The following is a 13,351-nucleotide window of genomic DNA, read 5'->3' on the forward strand; positions in this document are numbered from 1 at the left end:
ACAACTACAACAACCAAAAGCTGCTTTGTCTATATCTATATCTATCTATAAAAGCCTAAGCTACTGGCCGACCGGCTGGTAGCTAGGACGAGCACTGACCACCAGGGGGAAGACACTCAACGCAGGAGCGGAAACCACAGGCATGAAAACATGGAACAGACTGATGAATCTCAGAGGGAAGAGATTAACCAAAGATCTTCTATGCATACTAGAGGCCCTGTGCATGGATTCATGCTCTGGTGGGGTCCCTCGGCCTGGCCTGTAGGGATCGGGCTGAAACTGGCTCTCCGACATCCCCTGAGGGGTCCCGGATTGTGAGAGGCCGCAGGCCAGGCGGAGGGACCCCACCAGTGCACAAATCTGTGCACCAGGCCTCTAGTTTAATATAGAAAACGTGACCCTAATTTTGTTAGCTTGTGCCCTTAATGAAGAAAATATGAGTGATTCTTGTTATCAACAATTCTACCAATTGTTTGAGAAAGAATTTTTGGCAATAGAAGAGTTTTTATTATAAGAATTATTTACTTTTATTTATTTTTTTAACAAAGGCAAATCAACCTTTTTTAAAAATATATATATTTTATTGATTTTTTTTACAGAGAGGAAGGGAGAGGGATAGAGAGTTAGAAACATCGATGAGAGAGAAACATCGATCAGCTGCCTCCTGCACACCTCCTACTGGGGATGTGCCTGCAAACAAGGTACATGCCCTTGACCGGAATCGAACCTGGGACCTTTCAGTCTGCAGGCCGACACTCTATCCACTGAGCCAAACCGGTTAGGGCCTTTCTTTTTTTTTTTTTAATACTAGTATATTTTTATTGATTTCAGAGAGGAAAGGAGAGGGAGAGATAGAAGCATCAATGATGAGAGAGAATCATTGATCAGCTGCCTCCTGCATGCCCCCTACTGGGGATCGAGCCCACAACCCAGGCACGTGCCCTTGACCAGAATGGAACCTGGGATCCTTCAGTCTGCAGGCCGACGCTCTATCCACTGAGCCATCTGGCTAGGGCTATATCAGTTCCTTTTAATTTGTTAAGTGATGGATAAAAAACAGTGGTATAAATAATCCAAAACTAACAGGAAAATCAAGAGTGTTATAGTTTTATAATTGGTTTATTTTATGCCCCATATGTGCATTGCTTTACCTCATCTGGTATTAAATATGTAGGAAACTAAAAAAAAGAAAGATCAGTGAAGTTTAGGAAGCTGCCTCAGCCGTTAGCAGATTGATCTGGGGAACGAAGTCTCCCACCTGGTCTTAGGGGTAAAAAGGAGCAGTCACGTGACCCATGAGTATCGAAGCCCAGGCTGCAGGTAGTTAAATGTTCACCTTGGGGCCCCGTCAGTCTTTTTCTTTACCTTGGAACTCTCTACATCTGCTCTTCTCCTCTCTGTCTTCTCTCTCTTCTTCCCCATCATGGACTATACAATCAAATTGATGTTTGCTGTAAATATTGGCTGAACATGATTGACAATATTAGACACTTCTTGATGTGATTTTTTAATGAGTCCAACATTTTATATGTATAACTTCCCAACACGCCCAATTCCAACCAAAACGAACTTTCCTTTCTCATTTGTGGGATCATCACTGGATTCTGTTTTCCTGTAAGTCACTGGACGCTGGCGATATTATTATACAGTATCTCTCTGCTGTGTCTCCACCTTAGCAAGCTGCTTTGCTCTGTTTCGCTTTAACCAGTCCTTTACAGTTTGGGCAGTTGAGTGACAGAATGAATAACTGCCCAGTCAACTATTTCTAAAGCGTCTGCTCTTCCACCCATGCCCTACACCGTTCGGTAGCGCCCCCTTCTGTTTTTAAACATTTTGCCCTGGAGGCACCCAGGATAGTTAAGTGAATAAATAGACTTTCTTTCTAGGAGGATGAAAATCTCTGCAAAACTTAGTGGTGCAGCCTGGCCACGTAGCTCAATAGTTGAGCATTGACCTACGAACTAGGAGGTCACAGTTCAATTCCCAGTCAGGGCACATGGCCGTGTTGTGAGCTCGATCCCCAGTAGGGGACGTGCAGGAGGCATTCGATCAATGGTTCTCTCTCATCATTGATGTTTCTCTCTCTCCCTCTCCCTTACCCTCTGAAATCAATAAAAATACATTTTTTTTTAATTAGTGGTGCAACTTGACTCTAGAAAATTATGTTTGTCTTGCAAGGCTAGCTCTTAACTGACATATCCTTTATTTCACAGCTGCAGCGGAGGAAAAGTCTGAAGAGGAATTTAGTCCCACAGATCAACCTGTCACCTTTCTTCTTCCCAGTCATCCCCAAATAAGAGAAAAATGAGAGCTGGCTGCCAGGGCCGAGCTGCACGAAAGCACGGCCTGAAAGAGAGGTCGGGCTTTATTTCAGGATGAAAGCGAGGGCCCCTCAGACACTGTCACCCTCTCTGTACCCTCAGACCCGCTGATGCCTGGAGAAGCTCATTCGTGGAGCGCAGGCGGCCTCAGCTCTGAACGCCAAGCAAGCTGCCAGCAGCCAGGCGGCCAACATCTTTCACCCATTGAAATGCACTTAAGAAACTGGCAGTGTTTCTTGTGTACCGTCGGAAAATGACAAAGGAAACAGAGAAAATCAATCGCATAAGTAAAATAATATGGCCCTAGTTATTACCTTTCCACCTTCCCCATTGTTCAGCCTAACTCATAGCCAGAATTATCCAACGGTACATGTTAAGAGACAAAAAAGATCAGAAATATAAACAATAAGATGGCAATAAATACATATCCATCAACAATCAAATCTAAACATCAAAATAAATGAACAACAAATCGAATGAACAAATTCAACTGATGAATAAAATTGAACCAGGGGCATGGAAACATAGAACAGACTGAGGAATCTCAAGGAGGAGGGGGTAGGAGGAAGCTGGAAAGATTAACCAAAGAATTTACATGTATATCTGCACTGCCCGTGAACACAGACAATAGGGCTGGGAAGGCCTAGGGCGGGGTGGGATCCGGGTAGAGGAGGGCAATGGGGGAGAAACATCTGTAATACTCTCAACAATAGAAATAAAAACGAAAAAGAGATCATTATTTTGCTGTGGCATACAAAAGAATTGTTATTAAAAGGAAAAATGTACCAGTCAACCTTCTAGCTTTTTTTTTTTTTTGTAAGAGAACATTTATTGGGTGAATCACAGAGGTAGATTCCTAGAAGCAATGGGCTTAGGAAACAGGTGGTAGAGGTAAAGGAAGGGCCCTTGGAGCTTGGTAGAGAGGAAGCTGATGGTGACGTGCCCGGGGCAGGGAGGGAAGAGGAGGGAAAGGCAGTGGCTCCTGGGAGGGAGAGGCACTGCGTCATCCTTCCTAAGGGCTTTAAGGTGGAGATTTTAGGGGGGCCCCAGGGAAGGTCTCAATAGATCATTCAGCATCTTTCCAGGTGTCCTTTCAGGGTTGTGAGCTCCACTGATTGGTTGGCGGCAGGAGGGCAGGGGTCATTACTCCATGCAGCTGGTCCTACCGTCAGCCTTCAGCAGTGGCAAGTTTTGTTGCTCATCTGGGCCTGGAGCTGAAATACAGCTGAGAACTAGATGTTACCTCTTGGGAGGAAAGGTCAGGGGCTCCAAACCCCAAGATGAGCCATATGCAAGGGGGTAAAAGTCACCCTGGGGCGAGTCCCACCCTACCATGGATTGTCCATTGCTAGGCACCTATGGCTTTCCACCCTGATGTCCTTCTGACCTGGCCCACCTTCCTGTCCGTGTAACTGCCTACACCACCAGTAGCTTCGGGCGTCTGGTAAGAACCTGCTTTCTGGCTCAGCGATGGCATCTACTTGGGCACTTGCACGGCAAAGGGTTCTTTGTCTTTTCAGGGAACTGTCATGTGGAAGAAAATGTTCAGAGTTTCTTAGGTAAAGTCAGGAGGAATTTTCATTTAGTCTAGAAATGACTCGAGATAAGTAGAACTTGAATGATTATCTGAACTTCCTAGGGGTTATCACTTACTAATTCTTTTAACTCATTGATTTTGTTACTTGGACCAAATGATTCATTTCACCAATGGGGACTCATGTGAAAAATAAAAATGCATCTAAATTTGATCAATAATAAATGAGATGTTAATTAAGTCATATAAAATAAATTTAACTGGTTTTTCTTTTTCTTTTTTTTCACTTAAAAAAATCCTTGAATCCTTATTATATAACTTGTTATATTTAAAAAAATAGCTTTTACATTTTGTCCAAACTCCTCTATGTGATTTCCAGTTATTTAAGTGGAAATTAGTTATTTTCTGTAAGGCTTATTTCAGCCAGTTTCCTCTCTTTCAGAGAAAAGAGCATGATTTACTGTATAGCAGTGGTTCTCAACCTTCCTAATGCCACGACCCTTTAATACAGTTCCTCATGTGGTGGTGACCCCCAAACATAAAATTATTTTCGTTGCTACTTCATCACTGTAATGTTGCAACTGTTATGAATCGTCATGTAAATATCTGATATGCAGGATGTATTTTCATTGTTACAAATTGAACATAATTAAAGCATAGTGATCAATCACAAAGACAATATGTAATTATATATGTGTTTTCCGATGGTCTTAGGCGACCCCTGTGAAAGGGTCCTTCGACCCCCAAAGGGGTCGCGACCCACAGGTTGAGAACCGCTGCAGTATATAGGAAGGGACAGCAGTTTCTTTCAAGCAAGTGTTGCCCTCTAGTGGATCAAAAGAGACAACACAGTTTTTGAACAACTGACTGACATTCTGGGAAGAATGTATTTGGGGAAAGCAGAGAGATTACTAATGCAGAAGAAAACAAAGACACCAGTTATTTTGCCAAATATCATAATTGTTTTCGATGAAATCAGATAATATTAGGATAACTGACTACCTACTAAATTTAAAACTTAAAAATGCATCATAAGCACAAGTAAATTAACTAGAGACAACACTTCTCACAAACAGGGCATAAAAATAGAGCAAAGTGCCCAAGAGATTTGAAAACCTACAAGAAAAAAAACAGGAAACATACAAAAATGGGTGAAAGTTATGATTAGGTTATATATACAACAGGAAACCTAGAAAGCAATACTCAATACTCGCAGTCGTTAGCAATCAGAGAAATGCACGTGGAAACAATAACGTCTCACTGTTACATGTTAGAGTGTAGGAAAAATGTAGGAAAAAATGTAGGAATTTATACTGGAATTCCTATCTGAAGAGCAAGTGACAGGTTCGTCAGATTAGGTGTGACCCAGCCCGGTGGGCGTGGCTCAGTGGTTGATCTTGGACCTATGACCCAGGAGGTTGCTGGTTCAATTCCCCATCAGGGCACATGCCCAGGTGTGGGCTCCATCCCCATTGTGGGGCGGGCAGGAGGCAGCTGATCAATGATTTTCTCTCATCATTGATGTTTCTCTCTGTCCCTTCCTTTCTGCAATCAATAAAAAAATACAGTAAAAATAAACCAAAACAAAACTATGTTTGTGGGTTTTCAGATCTATGTAGTCCAAGGTTAAAGCCTAGTTGAGAATGAAGAGGGCTTCGAGGAGCCAGGCCAGGAAGGAGAGAACCTTTGTCCCTTCTTAGTTAAATGGCTTACCAAGCGCCACCTCTGTCCCTTCCTAAAGTCTCTCAGAGCTCATGCTGCACCTCCTGTTTCCCTGGAGCCCTTTTTTAGGTTTTAAAAACAACAAAGACACGCGGAGGCGGTTAGAACTTCAGCAGCTCTGAACTAGGCTGCGGTCGCGGGAGAACTACAACTCCCAGCGGCCCCCGCGCGAGAAACAATTCTCCACGCCCTGGCGCCATTCCATGTTGGCCAATCAGCTCAGCTCTTCCCGCCCCTTCCACAGGCTGCATGGGCTTCCGGCGGGCAGCGGCACCCGGAGTCGCAGGGCAACGGGACCACGGTCGCTTCCGGGCAGAACGCCCTTCCGGCGGCGCGGAGATGCGTGACGTCACTTCCGCTGGGCGGGCCGCGGGCCGTCCCGCGCAAATTGAAAGGTTGGTCCGTGCAGCGCGGCGGCGCCCCGCTCTAGTGCCGGGACCCCGGGGAGTCAGCGGCGCTGGGGCCGGGTTTCGGAGCCCCTGCCCGGCTGCCCGAGAAGCGAACGGAGCGGGCCGTGCAGAGGCTTTGGGTGGGTTCCTGCTGGTCCCCGCGGCGGGGGTGGTCTGCGCGCCCCCACATTCCGGGCTGGGGATTCGGGGTCTGCGTGGTTCCCCGCCCCCCGACCCTGCAGCCGGGCTCCGGGGAGCGCGGGGGGGTCGCTGCCTGATGCGGCTCGTGGCCCGGGAGGGTGTGGGGTCCCGAGGGAACGTGCTGGGCTTGGCGGGGGCTGCAGTTCGTGAACCGAGGGGCCGTCCGCGTGGCCTGCAGGCCATTCATTCCCTGCCGGGCCCGGCCCCGGTGGTCGGACCCCAGCCCCCCCGTCTTTGTGCAAAAGCTCGCAGTCCCGTTTTCGCATGCGATCTCCCAGCTTTTTTTTTCTTTATTGATTAAGGTGTTACACATGTGTCCTTATCCCCCCATTTCCCTCTACTCCCACCCCCACTCTTGCCCTCACCCCCTGGTGCCCGTGTCCATTGGTTAAATGGTGACAAGTACATTTTTCCTTTCCGCAGGCCAAGGAACACGCGCCTTCTGGGATGGGCCTGCGGGCCTCGCCCCTACACCTCCGGGCGACCTAGGAGCCAGGAGGCGCGGGTGCAGCTGCTACGGCACCTCGGGCGCCACCGGGGGTCTCCGGGAGTGACCGGTGGCCTATGGCGCGCCGTCACTGCCCCTGGGCCGAGCAGACAACATGCATCCGAGGGCATTTACCTAGTTCAGAAGAAACCACGTTTCACGCAATGTCGGCGGCGCCAGTTTCCCTCCCGGTGCGAGGAAGCGCTCTGTGAGGACGGTATCGGTATCGGAGGGAGACTCATTGTGATTCTGGGACTGTGGCTGGAGGGCCAGCCGCATCCGGATGGCCTGCGGCGATTGCAGTTGAGCTTCTGCGAGCTGCTGGCATCTGGGGACTCGCTGGACTAGCGCAGCGGGCATCGGAGCTTCAGTCCGGGATCCGCAGGGTGAGGCTGCCTTCTGACCGACCCTGCGCCTGCTTCCTTCCCTTCCTCCCAAGCGCGGTGTTTGCGGGGAGAGACTCACTCTATGAAATGCCACGCACCTGCTCAGTGCCCACTGCTGCCTCCGCTCATCGTGGGGAGCTGGGATTCCGCAGTTTCTGTACAGAAAGGGCTCAGGGGGTGCCACCTGGGTGGAAGGGGTCGGAAGTTAAAGCGTTTGTCCTGAAGCATTTATTACACTTTTTGGTTGAAACGCCTGCCTGCCTACAAGCCGTTTTGAGTTTCCACTCCCGTCCTCATTTGCACGTTGCCTCTTATAATGCCTGCGTAGAGGGAGAGTGATGCCATAGCAAAACAATGTTATCGGTTTTAGCAGTGCCTCTTTTTTTTTTTTAATGTTTTTATTGGTTTCAGAGAGGAAGGGAGAGGGAGAGAGGGAAACATCAATGATGAGAGAGAATCATTAATCAGCTGCTTCAGCTGCTCTTCACCAAATGGGCAGATGGAACTGGATCCTTAACTCTAATCCAGGGGTCAAGGGCAGATCCTGGAACTGTGGCTGCCTCCACAACTCCTGTTGTTGCTGTTGTTTTTAATATTATTTTATTGGCTTCAGAGAGGAAGGGGGAGAAGACAGAGATAGAAACATCAAGATGAGAGAGAATTATTGATCCGCGGCCTCCTGCAGGCCTCCTGCTGGGGATCGAACCCTGGACCCTTCAGTCCTCTATCCACTGAGCCAAACCAGCCAGGACTGCTGCTGTTTTTTTAAAATATATTTTTATTGATTTGGGAGAGGGAGAGAGAGAGTGAAGCATCAATGATGAGAAAGAATCATTGATTGGTTGCCTCCTGCAAACACACACACACACACCACACTAAGGATTAAGCCTGCAACCCAGGCATGTGCCCTAATCAGGAATCGAACCGTGACCACCTGGTTCATAGGTCCACCCTCAACCACTGAGCCACGCCGGCCGGGCAGCAATGCATTTTTAGAGAAGAGAGACTCAGACCTCTTCAATACCTCCCATGTGTCTAGTACTGTGTTAAGGGCTTGGAGCACACATCATGATCCCATGTGGGAAAGCACTTTGGGAAGAAAATTCTAGACTACGGAAATTGTTTGACAGGGAGGAGCCCAGTTAAAATATTTGAGAACACTGATTCTCAAATATCTCAATAGTAACAGGTCCTTACTCGTTTCCAGACTCTCTTTTTCTTGTTTTGTTTTTATTTTCCTAAGACGTTTGGGTAAATGTATATTTGCCTTTAAATATTGCTGTTTTCCCCTTCTCCTCTCACGCCATGTAGTTCACTTGGCACGATGGGGATACAAGGATTACTGCAGTTTATCAAAGACGCCTCCGAGCCCATCCACGTGAGGAAGTACAAGGGGCAGGTGGTGGCCGTGGATACGTATTGCTGGCTTCACAAAGGTGCTATTGCTTGTGCTGAAAAACTAGCCAGAGGCGAACCTACCGATAAGTAAGTCTGGACCTCATGTTTCTAGTAGCTTGTTGCCAAGGAAGAATGAGCCTTATTTTCTGTTTTGAGTTAAAAGGTCCCCCTTTTAAATGAAATGATGGGAGATGTAAATTAACGTTCATTTCCTATGAAGACACTTTTTTTAAAAAAATTAAAAATGCCTTATTTTTTATTCAGTGCCAGGTTTATCCAAAAGTGTGTTTTCGAACATTGCCAAGTCAGGAATGACTTCCTTCTGTGATAGAGACCTAGTTTTTACTTGGATTAAGCCAGACCATCAGCACACCGATGGACAAAACCCCCAAATCGTCTCCTATTATTTTTTGTCTGAGATAAACAGTGTTCTGAGAATCCATAGTGATTTCAGACGCCTACTTCCTCCGGTGCCGACAACACTAAGTCCTGTTACGGGAGCAAGGCGTCCGCTTCAAAGGACAAGGGCGTGTGGCTCCCTTTTCCTTCCCTTGGAGCCGTCTTGACATCCAGTTATAAACTCCGCGACCTCATTTGAGGCAGGACTGATGTCCTCTTTATTTTTAGATAGAAACATCAGAAAAACAAGCACAATTTTTGGACAGATTTTCTGCAGGGATTTGGGCATGAATTATACATTTTTTCTGTAATATATAACCTATCTCTTAGAGCAGTGGTTCTCAACCTTCCTAATGCCACGACCCTTTAATACAGTTCCTCATGTGGTGGTGGCCCCCAACCATAAAATTATTTTCGTTGCTACTTCCTAACTGTAATGTTGCTACTGTTATGAATCGTAATGTAAATATCTGATATGCAGGATGCATTTTCATTGTGACAAATTGAACATAATTAAAGCATAGTGATGAATCACAAAAACATGTAATTATATAAGTGTTTTCCGATGGTCTTAGGCGACCCCTGTGAAAGGGTCATTCGACCCCCAAAGGGGTCTCGACCTACAGGTTGAGAACCGCTGGTCTAGAGGAAAGGCTCACAGATCTTAGTATTACCTCAGCTCAATAGAGAACAGGTGAAATGTGTTAATCCTGTTTGTTTCTTAGAGGGAAGGGGGGGGAGTCATTGCATGGTAATGTTTGGGGCTGTTAGGGTTAATTTGACCAGGCAGCCTGCAGCTGTGGGATCTGAAGCAGTCTGGGCACACCTGCCACTCCCGAGCTGTGGTCATGTTTTAAAGCAGTTTCTTTTCCACCATTACATTTAAGCAGCTGCAACTGTGCTTGAAGAATACAGGTTTTCCATTGCTTCTTAAGACCAACGAAGGGTCGTTGTCAGTAGTTTTCAGTAAAAAGAGAAGCACAACATAGTGAGTCTTTCATTAAGATGAGTATATTTCAGTGGTTCTCCACCGTGGCTGCCCATTAGAATCACCTGGGAATCTTTTTAAAATCCTGATTTCTGGGCCTCATCCTCCGGAAATTCTGTTTCTTTGTTACTAATGTTGTGGCCCCGCCCCATAACAAAGAAACAGAATTTCCGGAGGATGAGGCCCAGAAATCAGGATTTTAAAAAGATTCCCAGGTGATTCTAATGTGCAGCCAAGGTGGAGAACCACTGGTATATTTGATTTAAATGATTGCTTTTTAAGATTATGCCTTTTTATTTCTATTTTGAATTAAAAGATCCCCGTTTTTAATGAAATGATGGGAGATGTAAATTAATGTTCATTTTCTATGAAGACATTTTCTTTAAAAAGAATAAAAACCTCTTTTCATAATTCATTTTATCAGGTTTTAAAAAGAGCAGAAGTATTACTTACAAGATGCAAAACACTTTAAATGCCTTTTATTTTCATAGGTATGTAGGATTTTGCATGAAATTTGTAAATATGTTACTGTCTCATGGGATCAAGCCTATTCTTGTGTTTGATGGATGTACTTTGCCTTCTAAAAAGGAAGTGGAGAAGTCCAGAAGAGAGTAAGTTGAACCAAGCCCTATCATACTGTGTTTTCCTGCACATACAGACATATGACAATGTTTAACTTGTAAATTAGGCACAGTGATTAACAACAGTAACTTAATAAAATACAACAACCATAATAACCTATAATAAAAGTTATGTAAATGTGATCTGTCTCTTCTCCCTCAAAATATCCTATATTCTACTCACCTTGTTCTTATTTTCTTTTAATATATATTGATTTCAGAGATGAAGAGAGAGAGAGATAGAAACATCAATGTTGAGAGAGAAAATCATGGATCAGCTGCCTCCTGCACGACCCCCACTGGGGACCAAGCCAGCAACCCAGGCATGTACCCTGGACTGGAATGGAACCCGGGACCCTTCAGGCCGCAAGCTGACGCTCTATCTATCCTCTGAGCCACACCGGCCAGGGCCTCACCCTTCTTGTGATGTAGAGATACGATGCCTATGGGATGAGATGGAGTGAAGTAGATATGGCACAAGATTTCATCCTGCTACTGAGAACGGCACACAATCTAAAACTTACTAATTTTGTTTATTTCTGGAATTTTCCATTTAATATTTTCAGTCTTCACTTGACTCTGGGTAACAAACTATGGTAAAAACGGGGGATATACTCAACAAGACTAATACTCCCACCACCAGTGTGATTACTGAAAGCAATTAAGGTTTAATATATTTTATTGATTTTTTACAGAGAAGAAGGGAGAGGGACAGAGAGTTAGAAACATCAATGAGAGAGAAGCATCGATCAGCTGCCTTCTGCATGCCCCCACAGTGGGGATGTGCCTGCAACCAAAGTACATGCCCTTGACCGGAATCGAACCTGGGACCCTTGAGTTCGCAGGCCGACGCTCCATCCACTGAGCCAAACCGGTTCGGCTCCTTACTGAGTTTTGATTCTACAGTTTACTATGTGGTCATCACCCGTCCTTATGTCCTCTCATCATGTTATTTTGGTTTTTCTGAAGCTTGTTCTCTAATAGATTTCACAGGGAAGCTCACAGAAACAGCGTTCCTCAAGTTCCTTGTGTGCAGATACAGTTCCACCCTTTACGCGTGGAAGTGGGTTTGATGGTGTGAAAGCCTTGACTCGCGTTTTCTTAAGCGTCTTGGTTCACTTTCTTCTGACAGAGGCGTTGCTGTGGCAGAGCCCGCTGAGCTGGCCGTGAGTGCGCCCTAGAGAGGGCTTGCTCTTTGCTTAGGAGCCCAGGGCCTGTGGGCTAATGCTCTCAAGGACCAGGGGCGCACTTTCAAATGAGCCAGGCTTCGCATTCGAGTTGTATCATAGTTTCTTGATCCAGCTCTGGGTTTTCCTGTTCCTTGCAGGCGACGACAAGCCAACCTCCTTAAGGGCAAGCAGCTTCTTCGCGAGGGGAAGGTCTCGGAGGCCAGAGAATGCTTCACCCGCTGCGTCAACATCACACATGCGATGGCCCACAACGTCATTAAAGTAAGCAAACAAGGAATAACCCGCCCTCGCCGGTGTGGCTCAGTGGAGAGAGCCTGCGGACCGAAGGATCCCGGGTTCGATTCCTTCCGAGGGCACATACCTCGGTTGCAGGCTCCTCCCCGGCCCGGGCCCCGGTCGGGGCTTGTGCAGGAGGCAACCAGTCAATGTGTTTCTCTCACATCGATGTTTCTCTCTGTCTTTCCCTCTCTCTTCTCTCCCTAAAAACCAATGGAAAAATATCCTCGGGTGAGGATTAAAAAATAGAAATGATGCCTAAGTAACAAATAGTGACGTTCATGGAAGCTGGTTGTAAGTTGTTTATTGATGGGAGAGCAAGGAGATGAAGGGAGGGGAATTATTGTAGGCCTGACCTCCTGGAGAGGGCTAATGTCAGCAAGAAGGGAACAGTTTGCTTAGATGGAATTCAGCATTTCCAAGGGAGAAAGCCCGAGGGATAAGCTGAGCTCTCCCTTTTTAAAGAAGACCCTAGGTGACCCCCATCAGCATGTCCCGGAGATGGAGGGGTGCACTGCTGGGGGCTCAGTCCCACCCCCACTGGCATCGAGTCTTCACTTACTGACCCTTCGCCTGGACGCCTGTCCGAGACCCTGAGCCACCCTCGCTGACTTGGGAACTCTGCAGACTTCCAGGCTACCCCATCTGCTCTGCTTAGACGAGTCTTCTATCACCAAATATTAGTGTCCACGTGCCCACAGTCCCAGCCCTCCCTCCCCCTTTTCAGGCCTGTGTTCAAACTGCTCGAAAACAACTGGGATTATAACTATGGTGATTAGATTCAATGTTAGGTAGACTCTTGTAGTCTGACAAGAGAGCCTGTTATTTTCATGGGGAAAATAGATTTAGAGCTCTAAATATGTCAGATACTTTTGGAGCATAGCTATTCTTTTTTTTTTTTTTTTTTTTTTCTCGGAGAGGAAGAAAGAGGGAGAGAGAGAGAAACATCATTGATGAGAGAGAATCATGGATCTGCTGCCTCCTGCACGTCCCCTACTGGGGATCGAGCCTGCAACCTGGGCATGTGCCCTTGAGGGGAATCGAACCCAGACCCTTCAGTCTGCAGGTGGAGCATAGCCATTCTTCAGATGGAAACTTGTCTTTTGTGACTTACAGTTACTGGCCCCCTCCCCGTGTAAAGCAGTGTTTCTTTTCTCCAAATTTATAAGTTGATTTAAAAAAAAGACTCAGTGGCTATCTGATCAGCTCATTATATACTAGGACTAAAAGTAGAAAAAGCATACTTGAAAGGATATGATTTTTATATGTATACTCGAGGCTCGATGAAATTCGTGTGAGGGTAGGCCTTCCTTCCCCCGGCTGCCAGCACTGGCTTCCCTCTGGCACCCGGGGCCCGGGCTTCCCTCGCAGCCCCAGCTTCATCCGGAAGGACGTCCAGAAGGACTTCTGGTCTAATGATGCTTTTATTATAGATATTTT

General features: G+C 46.3%; 2 protein-coding genes across 5 annotated transcripts in view; both read left to right on the plus strand.

Annotated features, from left to right (window-relative positions):
* The window catches only part of WDR64 (WD repeat domain 64), a 61,092-nt gene extending 58,280 nt beyond the window's left edge, over positions 1–2,812 (plus strand). The window contains exon 28 of the mRNA XM_036354966.1: positions 2,214–2,812. Coding sequence (XP_036210859.1) covers positions 2,214–2,297 — 84 coding nt within the window. The 3' untranslated portion in view covers positions 2,298–2,812. The remainder of the gene's footprint in view (positions 1–2,213) is intronic.
* Positions 2,813–5,972: 3,160 nt separating this feature from the next.
* EXO1 (exonuclease 1) overlaps positions 5,973–13,351 on the plus strand; it is a 32,542-nt gene continuing 25,163 nt past the window's right edge. For 2 of the 4 annotated variants that reach the window (XM_036355075.1, XM_036355077.1), the window contains exons 1-5: positions 5,974–6,106; positions 6,591–7,040; positions 8,352–8,525; positions 10,317–10,436; positions 11,773–11,896. In XM_036355075.1, the coding sequence (XP_036210968.1) occupies positions 8,365–8,525; positions 10,317–10,436; positions 11,773–11,896 (405 nt within the window). In that variant the 5' untranslated portion in view covers positions 5,974–6,106; positions 6,591–7,040; positions 8,352–8,364. Of the gene's footprint in view, positions 6,107–6,590; positions 7,041–8,351; positions 8,526–10,316; positions 10,437–11,772; positions 11,897–13,351 lie in introns of those variants that run through there. The other 2 variants (XM_036355076.1, XM_036355078.1) reach the window with 2 other exon arrangements.

This window comes from Myotis myotis, unplaced genomic scaffold, assembly GCF_014108235.1.
Source record: "Myotis myotis isolate mMyoMyo1 unplaced genomic scaffold, mMyoMyo1.p scaffold_m19_p_21, whole genome shotgun sequence".
In the NCBI taxonomy this organism is placed as follows: Eukaryota; Metazoa; Chordata; class Mammalia; order Chiroptera; family Vespertilionidae; genus Myotis; species Myotis myotis.